Below are 14,023 nucleotides of genomic sequence, written 5' to 3'. Positions count from 1 at the left end.
ATGTATTTACATTTAAAATTCACAATTCATTTCAAGTAGACATAACGGAGCACCCCACTTAAGCACATTGCACTGCCATTACTCAGTGGGGTCAGGCGAGGTCAGACGTGGAGTCTGGTGAGGGAGTGCAGACTCAGCAGTGGAGAACGGAGGATGTAGAAATCGGAGGACGGGGTCATTGTAATGCATGGAAGGGAATGAGGAATGGTATCAAACATGTGTGTTTATTACCATTTCTCATTCCATTCTCTCGATTTCTACCTCCACTGAGCCTGAGGTATAGGTTGTATCGTCAGTGAGGCGGTGTGTAGTAATCTTCTGTGAGGCTTATATACAGTGGGGATTCTTTTGAGGTCACAATGTGCTCAAGAACTCCTTGACCTGTGTGGAGACGGGGATGACAGAACACACATGGTAAGCACTTCACAGAATAACAACATACACATGTGTGCAAAATTGTTGCAACAACTATTTATAGTAGATGCCAGGGTATTTTCCAGGCTGATGGAGGTAGAAATCTGCTGGATTGAAATCAGGTGTAGTGCTGAGGCACAAACGTGTACATTTCAAGCCTGCAAACTGCGACACTTTAAATGAATGTGCAATAACACTATGTGCAATATGACAACCCTAGTCGTCTTATCTGTACAGTATAGTATAGTGGATAGTGTACATAGCCTTTATTTATGTAAACCAGCTCCTTTCCCTTCTTGTTTTTTTTGTTTGTTTTTTCTTTCCTAGCACCAGGGGAGCCACCCCTCCTAAATTTCGTTGTTTGGTACCTGTACTATAGCATTGACAATAAAGACCATTCATTCATTCATTCATTCAAATCGGAGAATAGGCTCATTGTAATGCATGGAATGGAATCAATCATGTTTATTACCATCAATCTTGTTTGATACCATTGTTCATTCCATTCCATGCATTACAATGAACCCGATATTTCACCGATATGTCTATCTCCACCAGCCTCCCATGCACTCTGTGCGCATGCACGGCACGCACTGTGATAAAACACTGTGGGAAGACTAAAAAGCATCCTCAGTGGAGATTTTCCATTGCAAGTGTGATTTAATTCCTGGACTAGGCTTAAGCCTCGTCTGTGAAACCGGCTCAGTGGTTGACACTGTACCTTGTCAACGACAGCTTCCTGCTTGATGCGGTCGTTTGTGAAGTCATCGTTTACATTCAGGATCAGGATAGGGATGTGTTTCAGGTACTCAGACTCAACTCTGGGTAAACAGGGGTAGGGAAACAACATCAGAAACATCAGTGACTGCCTGGTTGGCTTAGATGTTAATATTTAAAACCAGCAGAATAGAAACAAATTGTTTACGGCTTATTGCAGGATAGGGACATTTTTCAGGCACCATCGGTCCTCAAGGCTACCTACTTACTTACTTACTTACTTACTAGGTAAACAGAAGTAGCAAACGACTGGTTGACGACCTGGTTGTCTTAGCCATGTAGATATTTAAAACAGCAGAATGGGTCACTCAAACGTGACTAAAGGGCTCTGCACACAGCGTGCGATTTCTGTTGCACGTCAACGTTCCATTTTGAAGTTTGAATGGAAGTCTATGAGAACATCGCATTTACCCACACACGGCCCCGATTTTAATCGCACGGCGAACATTCGATTCCATTCATTTTGAATGGGACAAAGCACACGGCGTGCGAGTTTTGTCGCACTGTCAAATGAATGGAATCGAATGTTCGCCGTGCGATTAAAATCGGGGCCGTGTGTGGGTAAATGCGATGTTCTCATAGACTTCCATTCAAACTTCAAAATGGAACGTTGACGCGCAACAGAAATCGCACGCTGTGTGCAGAGCCCTTAAGTCGGCAACCGACCAAATGTTCAGACTTTTATTCTGAGAAATGTAAATACCGGTACATTTCGGGAACATTTTGATTGGTTGCCGACTTGTTCCCGCTTTCACCAACTGCTGTCACAATTGTGTATGGTTGGGTTGGTTACTATGGTTACTTACTGTGTGCTACGGTCATCCAGCCAGCAATTGTGTTTATAGTGAAGCTGCTCCAGGTATTCAATGGGAATTCCCTGTTCCTCCTCTCGCCCCCGCTGACGCAGCCTCTCCATACACTTCTGCAAACACAGACAAGACCCGTGTGTCAGTCACTACCAGGCAGGAATACACCAGGCTTTAACACACATGAGTTATAGGACCGTGTGCGGAGGAAAAGTGGTGATGATACTAACATTTGACATTCTGCAGTTGGTGACGTGTTGACTTATAGCACATTTATTTCTCTCTCTCTCTCTCTCTCCCCCCCCCTCTCTCTCTCTAGTGAGGGGAGGTTAAGGGTTGTTTCAGGGCAGGGCCTGTCTCTCTCTATGTGTCTAGTGAGTAGGGGGGGTTAAAGGTTGTTCCAGGGCAGGGCCTGTTTCTCTTTCTCTGTGTGTAGTGAGTAGGGGGGTTAAAGGTTGTTCCAGGGCAGGGCCTGGCATGAGGGTGTGAAGGGCCTTTACCCACCTCTGGGGCAGCACGCAGGTAGATCATCGCATCCAGCTTGATCTCAGACTCAAACTGGGACAGCAGCCAGCTATGCCAGTCCTGGAAAATGGACCACTCTGTCTCACACATATCCCCAGACTCATACAGGTTGGAGGCAAAGATATACCTTGAAAACAGCAAAAATGACAGTCAGACTCCTAAAAGAATAATTTGCTCCAAATGCCCCAAACCCCACAAGTTGGTCCCCAGTTTCCTTCATCACTTCGAAACAACGCTTCTATCAAGTGAGTGTGTGATCAATGAATCAACCACTATTCTGTTAGTGTGCTTTCTGTTGTGCGGGTTTATGTGGATGTGTGACGCTGTCCTTTTAACTTATCTGATGATGCTGTGACTGTATGTGGAGGAGGTGTGGAGATGTATGTATGTTTCTATCTTTTAACTGTGCTGGAAATGCTTGGAAGTGTGCCGCTGTCTGTCGTGTGTGTTCTTTGTTTTTAACATGTAACCTGATTTACAACTTTTCAGCCCCTGAGCCTCCCCCCCAGGAGGCTTTTGTCTTTTGCCAGGCCGCCAATGAGAATAAGAATTAGTTCTTATTGGCCTGCCTGGTTAAATAAAGGTAAATAAAATAAAATAAATAAAAAATCGACCTGAGTTTAGCTTCGTTACACACCTGTCACTATAGACGGAGCGCTCGAAGAACTGGACGGGTTTCTCAGCCTCTTGGAGCTTAGCAGAGGGGGGCTGCAACTGTGAGCGGACCCTGCTCAGGCTAGCGTAGCTCTGGAAGGTGTAGGACCAGCGACTGGGCTTTGCGTACAGCATCTGCAGGAGGTTCCCTCCACTCTTCTGAGACGAGCGAAGCTCCTGGAGGAGAGAGGGGTGAACATAGTTGTCTAGTGGTGCATCACTAGTGTCAATTGTTCCAAGTTAACCCCAGCCCCTATCCTCTCTATGCACTGGTGGAGAGCAGGGACTCAGAGGTTCAACACTTTTCATCTGAATCAGAATGATCCTGATTCTTTTTTTTGCTATCCAGGATCGGATCGAGCTGTCTGATTTCCCCAAAACAACTCAAAATCAGCCAGATACGTATGATCCTGGACAGGGGAAAAACAGAATCAGGATCATCCCCACAGGATCAAAACTCCTGGGCCCAGAGGATTAAACAGGTGTAAGCAAGTACTTGTTGCCCTCTGATAGGCCAGGTGGAATTGTTTACATCTCTCCAAACCTCCACAAGTACAGAGGGTTAAGGAAAGGGGCTTGGGGTTGATTTGATATGTCTCATATGAATTCAGCATTATTGTGTAACGGGGGAATATAGGGTTATATTATAGAACGTTGACGTACCTCATACTCATTGTCAGTGTTCTGTACGTTGCACCACTTCCCAATAGGCTCTGGAATGACCTCCCATTCGTCTGAAGACCTTTCTAGGATTCGCACAAATGTTGACTTTCCCGCAGCTGAAACACCAACATCACAAAAAACACATATTTGTCAGCTACAGCACATAACAGCTTGAGCTAGGCTTGCAAGAGAAGAAAGCTAGACCTCTCTCACACACACACACACACACACACACACACACACACACACAAAACGTATAGGTTATTCTATAACTGAATAAGTTGGAGGTCTGTATGCAGGTCTGCTCAAATCTACAGAGCACCCCACAATTGGTTTGTAATAATGACTAATGTTGTGAATGAGGGTTTGTTTTGGCGCCAACCCCTCTGAACCTCTCAGTGTTGTTGTTGTAGGTTTCGGCGGGAATTTAATTGAGAAAATTCAGGCAACTTGCTCGATAGCTTCACCACTAAATAAATCAAGTAGAGTAGAAAATCAGTAAAGAAATCTGTAATTTCTGTCATTATGAATAATTCAGTGCTGGTTGGTGTCCACTCACCTATGTTCCCTTCGATAGATATCTTCTTACATCTTTTCTCAAAGCTGTTGTCCAAGCCTGGGCTTGAACATATTCTCTTTGGAGGGGTTGCCATTCTGGTGAGGGAGATGTAAGAGTTAAATTAATGTAGTTAGCTAAGAAAATACTAAAATAGGCTCCCAAAAGAGACCACAGGACCCAGGGCTAAACTCTTGTGTCCTGAGTTCTAAACTCGCGCGCGTATCCAAACTTTAACCCCGCGAGAAGTAAGAGAAGTACTTCCGAGGATGGACCAAAGACCTCACGTGGCTACAAGATAACCAACCGACTGCCCTGTTTCAAGCGTTGCGCATGCGCAGTGACCGAGCTCATTTTCGACCTCATATCCTTTCTTTATCGGATCTGTTTGAATGGTGAAAGCACATTTTATGTTGTAGGATATCATCGCATTAACATGATTGAAGGCTCACCTCTCCTTGTTATAGAAGGCTCACCTCTCCTCGTTAGGTGGTTCAGGTCCGCAGATTAAGAGGACAGGAAGCCACTTCAGAGGATCAGGCCATTATCAATGGTAGCATACAAAGACACGAGTACTTAAGCATTTATGCCAATTAGTCTTTCCTGAGTTTAAGCTGGTTATGGCCTCTTCCAGGTTTTTTTGTTTAATTTTTTTTTAAATAAAAATAGAGCTTGCTGCAAAAGACAATTAAGTAAAAAAAGGAACCAGACCTAGTCAAGAAAGCTCCTCTGGCCTGGGGTCAAATCACAGATTTTGAAATTAATATTGAATTAATTGTTCTAACGTTATGTCATAGAGAGGTATTACCTGCATTTGCGTTTAGATTAAATTATAATGTTTTCAAGATATTTTCTTAGATAGACGTGTCCCATGTGACAGCATTTGAATTGTCAACGTAAGAGGAGGAGTTGAGAATCTTCTTATGACTCTACGGTCTTTAGATAACGGTGCCGGGTTAGTACGCATGCGCACCTTGTCCAGAACAGAACCGGGGAACGCCAGCCCAGCAAACGCCGAATAGCGAATACCATATTTATTTCTTACGAAATCAAGGTATTATTGCATGAAATTCAAACTGTAAGTATACCTCAATTAACGTGTTTGTAAGAATGCATGCTCCAATGGCCAGTCTGCATGTATGTTTGTGTTTCCAGGTTGTAGATCTGGCCTGAGTGACTTCCAATGAATAAGCCGTGGAAGTCTTGAGGCCTGCGCCTTTGTCTGCGTGCGGATAGCATGCTTTGTGTAGCAAGTAGCGCAGCTCGCCGCATTTCACACTATATCGCAATTAATTAAAATAACACGGCTGATGAATGTAACTCAATGCATAAATAAAGGCCAGTCGTTTATTTTGCAAATCAGCATACTCGCGTGTGCATTCTGAAAATAGACCAGATCCACGCTGGTCCCAATGGTTTTAGTCCCAGGACTGTTTTAATGATGCGCTCTGCCTCTGAAATGGCGCCTGAGTATGTTAGCCTCACGTATCCCATATGCATGAGTCAAACGCAATTTGCACACTATTCAACAATCTTTATGAGTATGATATGACCATGATCTGGCATTTGATGATCTCGGCTACCAGTCAACCAACTGTATGTTAGCTAAGCTATAATACTATGTGCAATATGACAACCCTCGGGTACATAAGGTTCAGAGATAGGAAATGTTAGGATATTTATAGCATAGCATAGAGTACAGCACAGTGTTTTATTGTATAGTATAGTGGATAGTGTATATAGCCATTATTTATGTAAACCAGCTCTTTTCCCTTCTTGTTTTAGTATTTTTTTCCTAGCACCAGGGGTGCCCCCCCTCACAAATTTCGTTGTATGGTACCTGTACTGTATTAATGACAATAAAGACCATTCATTCATTCATCTACATTGTGTGATCTTGTGCGTCTCCCAGGGCTGACTATCCAGACTACACGACCATCATGGCTGATGGAGAAGGCTTTGTGGTACGCGTGCGGGGCCTCCCCTGGTCCTGCGCTGTGGACGAAGTCTCCAGGTTTTTCTCAGGTGAGAAGAATACTCCACTATGAACACCAATCTGTTTTTAGTCGTCTAGAAACTAAGCTTTTGCATGTGGCATTCATTCCACAGATGTATCACTGATTTATCTACTAAGACTCTTCAAAGGCGTGTGTGTGTGTGGGGAAAATTCAACAACTGTCGATTTGTCTTCCAGATTGTAAAGTTGCAAACAATGGCACGAGTATCCATTTCACCTACACCCGGGAGGGCAGGCCCAGCGGAGAGGCGTTTGTTGAGCTGGAGACCGAAGAGGACCTGAAGATCGCCGTCAAGAAAGACAGAGAGACCCTGGGGCACAGATATGTGGAAGGTATTTTTCTTTTCTTTCTTTTTTTATTACGCATATTCATAAATACACTAATCACTAACAACTTCACCATGAGTAAGGAGGTGGTATGGCCTAAAAACATAGGTTTTATAGTCTAGCTTGCCAGATCGACGCAGCTGGCCGCTCTCGTTTAAGAGACTACCGGTTGCATGATTGGATGTTAATTCAGGACATGTTTATGTGTTTGTCTCAGTGTTTAAGTCGAACAATGTGGAGATGGACTGGGTGATGAAACACACTGGTCCCAACTGCCCAGAGACGGAGGGGGACGGCCTGGTGCGGCTGCGCGGCCTGCCCTTCGGCTGCAGCAAGGAGGAGATCGTCCAGTTCTTCTCAGGTGAGGGTGAGACATCACCCTCCTCTCTCCTTCAATCCAGTCATGTGCACCCACGGTCACTCTCTTTTGACATTAGTCTAGCAGGTCTGGCTATTTTATATTGGGCAAATATAAAGATAATACTGCATGTAGAATAATTTTTTCCCCAGAGGAAAAATTCTCAATATTTGATTGGCGTTTGACCTCTGTTTGTAATGAGGAACAGACGTCACCATGATCTGTTCTACAGAGCAGCTGGTACGTGATAAGAACCACAATACTCTAGTCATTCAGATCTAGTCATTCATTCCACAGTACCAACACATAAGCTGTGTAAAGAAGAAGAAAAAGACAGTAAGTCACTGGTGACACTCCTGTGGTACGCTGTCCATTAAGGCTCCTCTCTCCTGTCTGATCTGTGTTGTTTTTTATTCTTTTATTATTCTCTGAAGACACTAGTAGTAGAGCATCATCAACAACAACAACAACAACAGCAACTCCTCTTGTGAATGGGCATGTGATTTAATGTGTCCCCTGCTGGGGTTATCTGTCCTTGGGTTGAAGGGTTGGAAATCGTGCCAAATGGGATAACATTGCCGGTGGACTTCCAGGGGCGGAGTACGGGGGAGGCCTTCGTGCAGTTTTCTACACAGGATATAGCTGAAAAGGCTCTAAAGAAACACAAGGAAAGAATAGGGCACAGGTGGGGATGGATGGTTGGCTGGTTTTAAAGCTGCTTTTCTTATGGTATTCACCCTAATATTTGCCACAGTCGTCTTCGGTGGTAAACGACACATGACTTAAGAACTCTTGCACACGCTACTACAAGGACATCCATACATGTATCCATACGAGTTCATCGCCTCGTAGCCTCTTCGACTCCAGAGATTTCACTTCTTATTTTGTTTTTTTGCTAAAAACAGATTTTTAGTGCTGAGTGATTACCCCGGTCTCTTTCTATGGCAGGAACATTTCGATTTACTTCCTCTGCTCAAAGGGGTGCGGAAACACCTGAAGTAAATTTGGAGTACAAATGACTTGGCCTGTATATCTAGGGGGGGGGGGGGGGGGAGAAACATTCAGATTTTCTATTTAATGTCCTTTGGTTAGCCTGGACATTGAGGTCAAATCTCTACTGTAAGAGAGACCTAGTCACCATCTAAGATTAACATTTTGGTAACGGATTGACTTCCTGGTGTTGTAGGTATCGATAGACGACCACGTAGAAATACACTCTATTTCGATAATAGACAGTACCAGTGTTCACTCAGCACTAAGCCTCAGTCCCTCACGGCTCAGATATGGAACCGAGACACAGTCTTCCCTTGGGCCCTGGAATCCTGCAGTCTCAAGGAAAGCTCTCATTGTCTGGGGTCCGTAGTGACTAATGACATGTCTGCACAGACTACTGTAATACTCTATGGTTCTCCTGAGTAACCATAAGAAAAGGTTTTTCCATGTTCCTGTCAGTAATTAATATGAATAGCTTTCGCATTTCTGGGGGGCGATTGTTAGTCGGTAACTCTTAAGCTAGTCGTAAGAGATACCTCAACGATATTTCTGTCAGTATAAACCATAATTAGTGATTTAAGGCATCAACTAGACAGCTTATAGATTCTCTGATTGAGATGCATGGCTGTGAGCAACAGGACCGACATGCGACAGTCTTAGGTGTCCTTAGTAACCGCCTGTTTTTTTATTTATTTTTGTCGTAGTTTTTTTTTGCTCCATGTTGTATCCTCCTCTATAGCCGTTAAAGCTCTCAGGGGGTCCTGGGAGGCTGCTCTAACGCCCGCCTCTGTGCCTGTAGGTATATTGAGATATTCAAGAGCAGCCGTGCCGAGGTGCGGACAAACTACGAGCCCCCGCGCAAGGCCATGGGCGGCATGCAGAGACCGGGTCCTTACGACAGGCCCGGCGGTGGCGGCGGCCGCGGCTACAACGGAATGAGCCGCGGGGGCTCCTTCGACAGGATGCGCCGGGGCGGCTACGGCGGAGGTGAGGCCGGTAAGATTAGCGGCCATCATCACACGACATTTTCTTTTTTCTCGTCTCTCTCCCACTCATAAACATCAACATTTCTGGTGTCTAGTATTTCTTAGGAAGTTGTGTTTTGTAGATGCTTTTTTTTTTCTTCTTCACATGTTTCTATCTCTGTAAAGTGTCTGGAAATTAGATGACTAGTTTAGATTTGAGTTATTTTTCCAATTGATATGGAATACAGAATACATCGTCATAAATGTTCCTGTCCACTTTATTGCTTCTACAGGAGGCTCAGATCGCTATAGCGATGGCGGTTCGAGTTTTCAGAGTACGACCGGACACTGCGTCCATATGAGGGGGCTGCCTTACAGAGCTTCAGAGACCGACATCTACAGTGTGAGTGCCAGGCTTGACCTACGACCCCGTCACATTTCTGTCTATGTATGGGAAACGCTGTTCATTAGTTAACAGTTCTGACACTCAAGCATCATGTCTCTGGTTGGCTAGTAATAACTATTCTCTCCATTCCTCCCCGCTCTCCAGTTCTTCTCTCCTCTGAACCCGGTGCGCGTGCACATCGAGGTGGGTCCAGACGGCAGGGTGACGGGGGAGGCGGACGTGGAGTTCGCTACACACGAGGACGCCGTGGCAGCCATGTCCAAGGATAAAGCCAACATGCGTGAGTCCGCAGGGTGTTGAACAGGTTCAGGAGGAACGGGAGAGTTTCGAGTGGATTAGGTCCTCGGTGAAAATGTATTATCATTTCAAACTCTAAACCCTTGTTTTGAAAATCCAATCAAGATGCAAGTGATGTAACACGTGTGTCCCTTCTGTCCACAGAGCACCGCTATGTGGAGCTGTTCCTCAACTCAACAGCAGGGGGCAGCAACGGAAGCTACGGCGGACAGATGATAGCAAATATGGGTGAGTTGTTCAGTCCGATGACGCCGCCATAGTGTTTGATGTCCTGGGCCACCATGAGGCGGAGGTCTTCAACAGCTGTTGGCGTTGAATTTCTCCTCGGGAATAAAACTAATTTCCTGAATTGGCAGGAAGTGAGACTGAATTGAAAATATTCGGTTAATAAGGTTAATATTCTAGGCCCATAGGGTGGGTATGGACACACCCTGTTCTAATACCTGCTCCAAACTGTTGGCCTCCCCAATCTGCATGTGTTCTCTCCCACACTAGCACTCCTGACAGCTAGCTATCATCAAACCTTTAATTAGTTGTGTTAGATGTGCTCATATTGAGGTGGAAGAACATTGTGCAGGCTGGGGGATGTGTCAGAGCTCGAGTCTTGCTGCACCTTAACCGTCTCTCCTAAGACCTCATCATCCCTTCTACAGTTTCTCTACTGCAAATAAAAACAACGTCATTCCTTCCTTCCTTCCTTCCTTCTAGCATAATAACTGCCAATGGCCCCTGGCCCTTGCATAAATTACCTTTTCTCACTGTGACTGATGGGTTTGTTGTATCAGTCGCTTTGGATAAAGGCGTCGAGGGCCCCTGTGAGTTGAGAAACCCTCTGGTAAGTCTGCTCTGTCTGACTGAGTTCTGGTCTCCACAGGCAACCAGTCGTCCTACGGAGGCAGCGGGCAGATGAGTGGGGGCTACTCAGGGGGCTATAGTAGCCAGTCCAGCATGGGGGGATACAATGATTACAGTAAGTGTCAGCTCTGTGATGCGGCTGTGGAAAGCAGGTCCAAGCTTCATAAACACCCCATGTAGTTTTGGTCCAAATGAATGTCCCCAGTTCCTAACCTGCCATGTTAGTTTAGGTCCAAATGAATGTCCCCTGCCATTTGAATGGATGTTTTGTTTAAATATGTTAAATACACGTTAAGTTGCAATTTGATTGCACCAAATAACTTCTATCCACTCACACGGAAATAACTTGGCCTGTCACAGCACATCACGGATAAATGTATATGTTACGGTACATGTGGGAAAACTAGGGGTAGGTGTTAGGTTTAGACATGCCAGCATGTACTAAGTCACCCTAGCACCTAACCCCAACCCTAGTTTTCCCACATGTACCGTAACATATACAACAATTCAGAAGTGAACTCCTGAGACACGGTGTGTGGCCACCTCCACTGATCCTGACGTTGCGTATTCCTCTTTCCTGTTAGGTAATCAGACCGGGATGACCACCAGTTACTATGGCAGCAGCCGCAGCACCGCGGGCATGAACGGCAGCATGAGCATGGGAGCCGCGTGGGGCATGTAGCGGGGGTGGGGGTGGCAGGGGTCCAGGAGGGGGTCGGAGGGACGGATGGACAAAGACGGACATCATCTTGACTGGTGGGGGGAGGGGGGGAAGTTTTGTTTATTTTCGAGAGGGTTACAGATTTTGTACAGACATGAATTGGACTCAGTAACGTGAAAGAAAGGGACGGACAAGTTTGTTTCTACCCCATAACCTTTATTTACCTTTGACACTGGAGTCAGTGTGTTTATGTTTTTGTTTTTTTTGGTATTGTGAATCTGAGACAGCACGGGGTACAGGATTTTGGTTCCTCCCTAGTTCTACCTGTAGAGTTGTAGCCTGAATGACTGGATGCTGTTTTTTTTTTGTATGTTAAAAGCAAGGTGTTCTTTTGTAAATAATGGTCATCATGACTTCCTCTGAGTCTGCAAAGCATTTTCAGCTTATTTTTCATGAGTCCTGTAAGCTTGGTTAGAGGATGGGTTTTTATAATGTTAAAGAGCATGTTAAAAATTGCTTTTTTTAAAGTCAACCGGATATCCTTTTTTTTTTTTTTTTTTTTTGACTCACTACAAACTGCTTAATATTTTAAGACTTTCATAATACACATTTCACCCCCTCTCACTGTCCTTGTTTTGTTTCTGCTGACGGCATCGTAAATAAACTTGTTCACAGAATGTTTTCCTCGTCAATACCTTTTTTAATGTGTCAAACATTGAATCTGTCAATGGTTCATCTCAAATGATTCTGTGGTGCATTGGGCTACACTAGCCTACATGGCCTACTCCATCATATATTCTCCATTCTAACGCCAGATGGCGCTGTCGGCCTATCCTTAGTTGTACCTGTACGCCTCCGTCCGAAGGTCCACAGCCCCCAGACTACACACGAGCCCAGGAAAAACCACTGCCTCCCTAGTCGGAAGGCGCGTGCGTGTGTCACTGTCACCTGTGACCTGCTCTCGCGCTTTATTGACACAACCCATTGTCCAATTTGTTAGACAGGAAGTGCGGTCGGTTCAGACCAATTAAACAAAAGGTTAATGTTTAAGACGGGTGTATTACAGACAGACAGATGGGGCTATTAGTCATTGTATCCTACTACCAAAAAAGTCGGAATATAGATGTTATAGTTGTACAGGCCCTGGCTGTGAGGTAGGTGTGGCCCTGATGAGTCACACGGGGAGGCCACATGGGCCACCATAATTACCCCTGCAGGGGAACCAACCAACGGTGCCAAGCAGCAGACGGGACAGCGACAGACGCGTGAAACATTTGACTGGGAATACTTACAAGCTTGTGTGCAGTAGAGTGGACAGGATTTTGTTTGCGATTGAAAATATTACAGTGCGATATTTGGATTTTCTTACACTTTTCTTACAATCAATACCCAGAACATTATTAAGACCATGGTGGATATTGGACACTTCAGATTTGCACTTGTTCTCGCCTATGGATACGGTGGTGAGTAGTCTGGACTTAGATTAACGGTACACTATGTCCGCTGTTTGATACCCGTCTCTCAAATCGTGACGTTAGAATTATAAGGTTCTATCTCCATTTTTGTCAAAATTGAGTATTTTACATAATCTGATCCATTAGGTGTTTATTAATGCCTGTGTGGTGTTCTTTTTTAAAATGTTGACATTTTTGAGTTCGTAATTAATAAAATACAAAGGTTCCATCTCACAAAACATAATGGAATGTAAAAACGTTGACTCTCAATATCTCTGAACTGCCTTAAACGGAGATAGAACCTTATCATTCTAAGCTCACGAAATGTCGCTGTATTTGACTACTCTCTATGCTATTACAATATTTCCTCCATCATATTCCAATAATAAACTTCCAATGTTATGTCTGTAGTGCTTTTCAGCCCATCCAGTGGCGCCTCTGTCATTGACAGGCAAGCAGGCGAGCCGCCAGAGGCATCGCAACAAGTGGCTGTGGTCAATCTCCTCCACACACAGAACGAGATACGAACAGACGATCAGGTGGAATACGGCAGTAAAGACGACTACTATTATGATGACGACTATCTGTCCGGGGACTATGAAAACCAATTGCCAAGAGGTAAACTATGGAATTTCCAATGCACTTCTTAGCGCGTAATGAATGGACACCGGTTTTACGCACAGCAATGTACTAGTCACCACCACAAGTAACAGGTGGATTAGTGTCATCGGCACAACTCAGACATCAGACTACCAGGAACTTAGTGGCAGCCAGAATGTAGTTTGAAGAAAGACTATATGGATAGAGTAATAGTCATTGGAACCACAGTTTCTCGAACATTAATTAAAATGGCCTGAATAAAGCTTGCGTTTATTATGCTTGTGTTTTTTTGTGGGTTAGGGTTACCTTCCATTTGGTAGGTAGGTATCATGGTATTAAGCTTCTTTTGTTGGCAAGTGTCGGGACTTGTATACAAACTTGACTTTCTCCTCTCGTCCCCCCAGTTGCATTCTCCACCAAATCCAGAGATGAGTCTGTGGTCCTGGACGCGGGCAGGAGGAGACAGGGCAGGAGGAAAGGCCTGGGGAAGAAAAGGGACCCGTGTCTGAAGAAATACAAAAGCTACTGTATCCACGGGGCCTGCCGATACCTGAGAGAGCTACGGACTCCGTCATGCGTGTGAGTGAGCAGCACATCCCCACGTTAACATGAATATCTTTGTGTGTGTGCGCAGACTGCCCACGCATCTGTATGTGTTTGAACTCGTAACTCAAGTACTACTTCTTTACTGTGTC

The 14,023-nt window shown here is 44.8% G+C and overlaps 2 protein-coding genes across 3 annotated transcripts; one reads left to right on the top strand and one right to left on the bottom strand.

Annotated features, from left to right (window-relative positions):
* Positions 1-255: 255 nt before the first annotated feature.
* Positions 256-4,492, bottom strand: LOC308174666 (deoxycytidine kinase 2; the record flags this gene model as incomplete). The annotated part of the gene is made up of 7 exons (XM_080549772.1): positions 256-381; positions 1,136-1,235; positions 1,998-2,113; positions 2,502-2,649; positions 3,160-3,353; positions 3,840-3,955; positions 4,399-4,492. The coding sequence occupies 7 exons, from the start codon at positions 4,490-4,492 to the stop codon at positions 355-357; spliced, it is 795 nt and encodes a 264-aa protein (XP_080405898.1). The 3' UTR covers positions 256-354.
* Positions 4,493-5,358: 866 nt separating this feature from the next.
* hnrnph1l (heterogeneous nuclear ribonucleoprotein H1, like) lies at positions 5,359-11,327 on the top strand. Of its 2 annotated transcripts, none has more exons than XM_080549701.1 (11): positions 5,359-5,473; positions 6,308-6,420; positions 6,590-6,745; positions 6,957-7,106; positions 7,644-7,782; positions 8,890-9,077; positions 9,349-9,458; positions 9,606-9,741; positions 9,903-9,986; positions 10,633-10,728; positions 11,198-11,327. In XM_080549701.1, the coding sequence occupies exons 1-11, from the start codon at positions 5,460-5,462 to the stop codon at positions 11,293-11,295; spliced, it is 1,284 nt and encodes a 427-aa protein (XP_080405827.1). In that variant the 5' UTR covers positions 5,359-5,459; the 3' UTR covers positions 11,296-11,327. The 2 variants fall into 2 exon arrangements, with proteins under 2 accessions (XP_080405827.1, XP_080405826.1); XM_080549700.1 differs by having other exon boundaries at positions 8,890-9,086.
* The last annotated feature ends 2,696 nt before the right edge of the window (positions 11,328-14,023 follow it).

This window comes from Nansenia antarctica (genome assembly GCF_963989245.1).
Source record: "Nansenia antarctica genome assembly, chromosome: 20".
Lineage (NCBI taxonomy): Eukaryota > Metazoa > Chordata > Actinopteri > Argentiniformes > Microstomatidae > Nansenia > Nansenia antarctica.
This window is presented reverse-complemented; position numbering and strand designations above follow the sequence as displayed.

What these genes read in the sequence shown, in the direction of transcription:
- hnrnph1l (XM_080549700.1), top strand. An exon ending in GGGGCACAGATATGTGGAAG is followed by an intron (nt 6,746 to 6,956) that starts GTATTTTTCTTT and finishes TGTTTGTCTCAG; the next exon opens with TGTTTAAGTCGAACAATGTG. An exon ending in CAAGGATAAAGCCAACATGC is followed by an intron (nt 9,742 to 9,902) that starts GTGAGTCCGCAG and finishes TTCTGTCCACAG; the next exon opens with AGCACCGCTATGTGGAGCTG.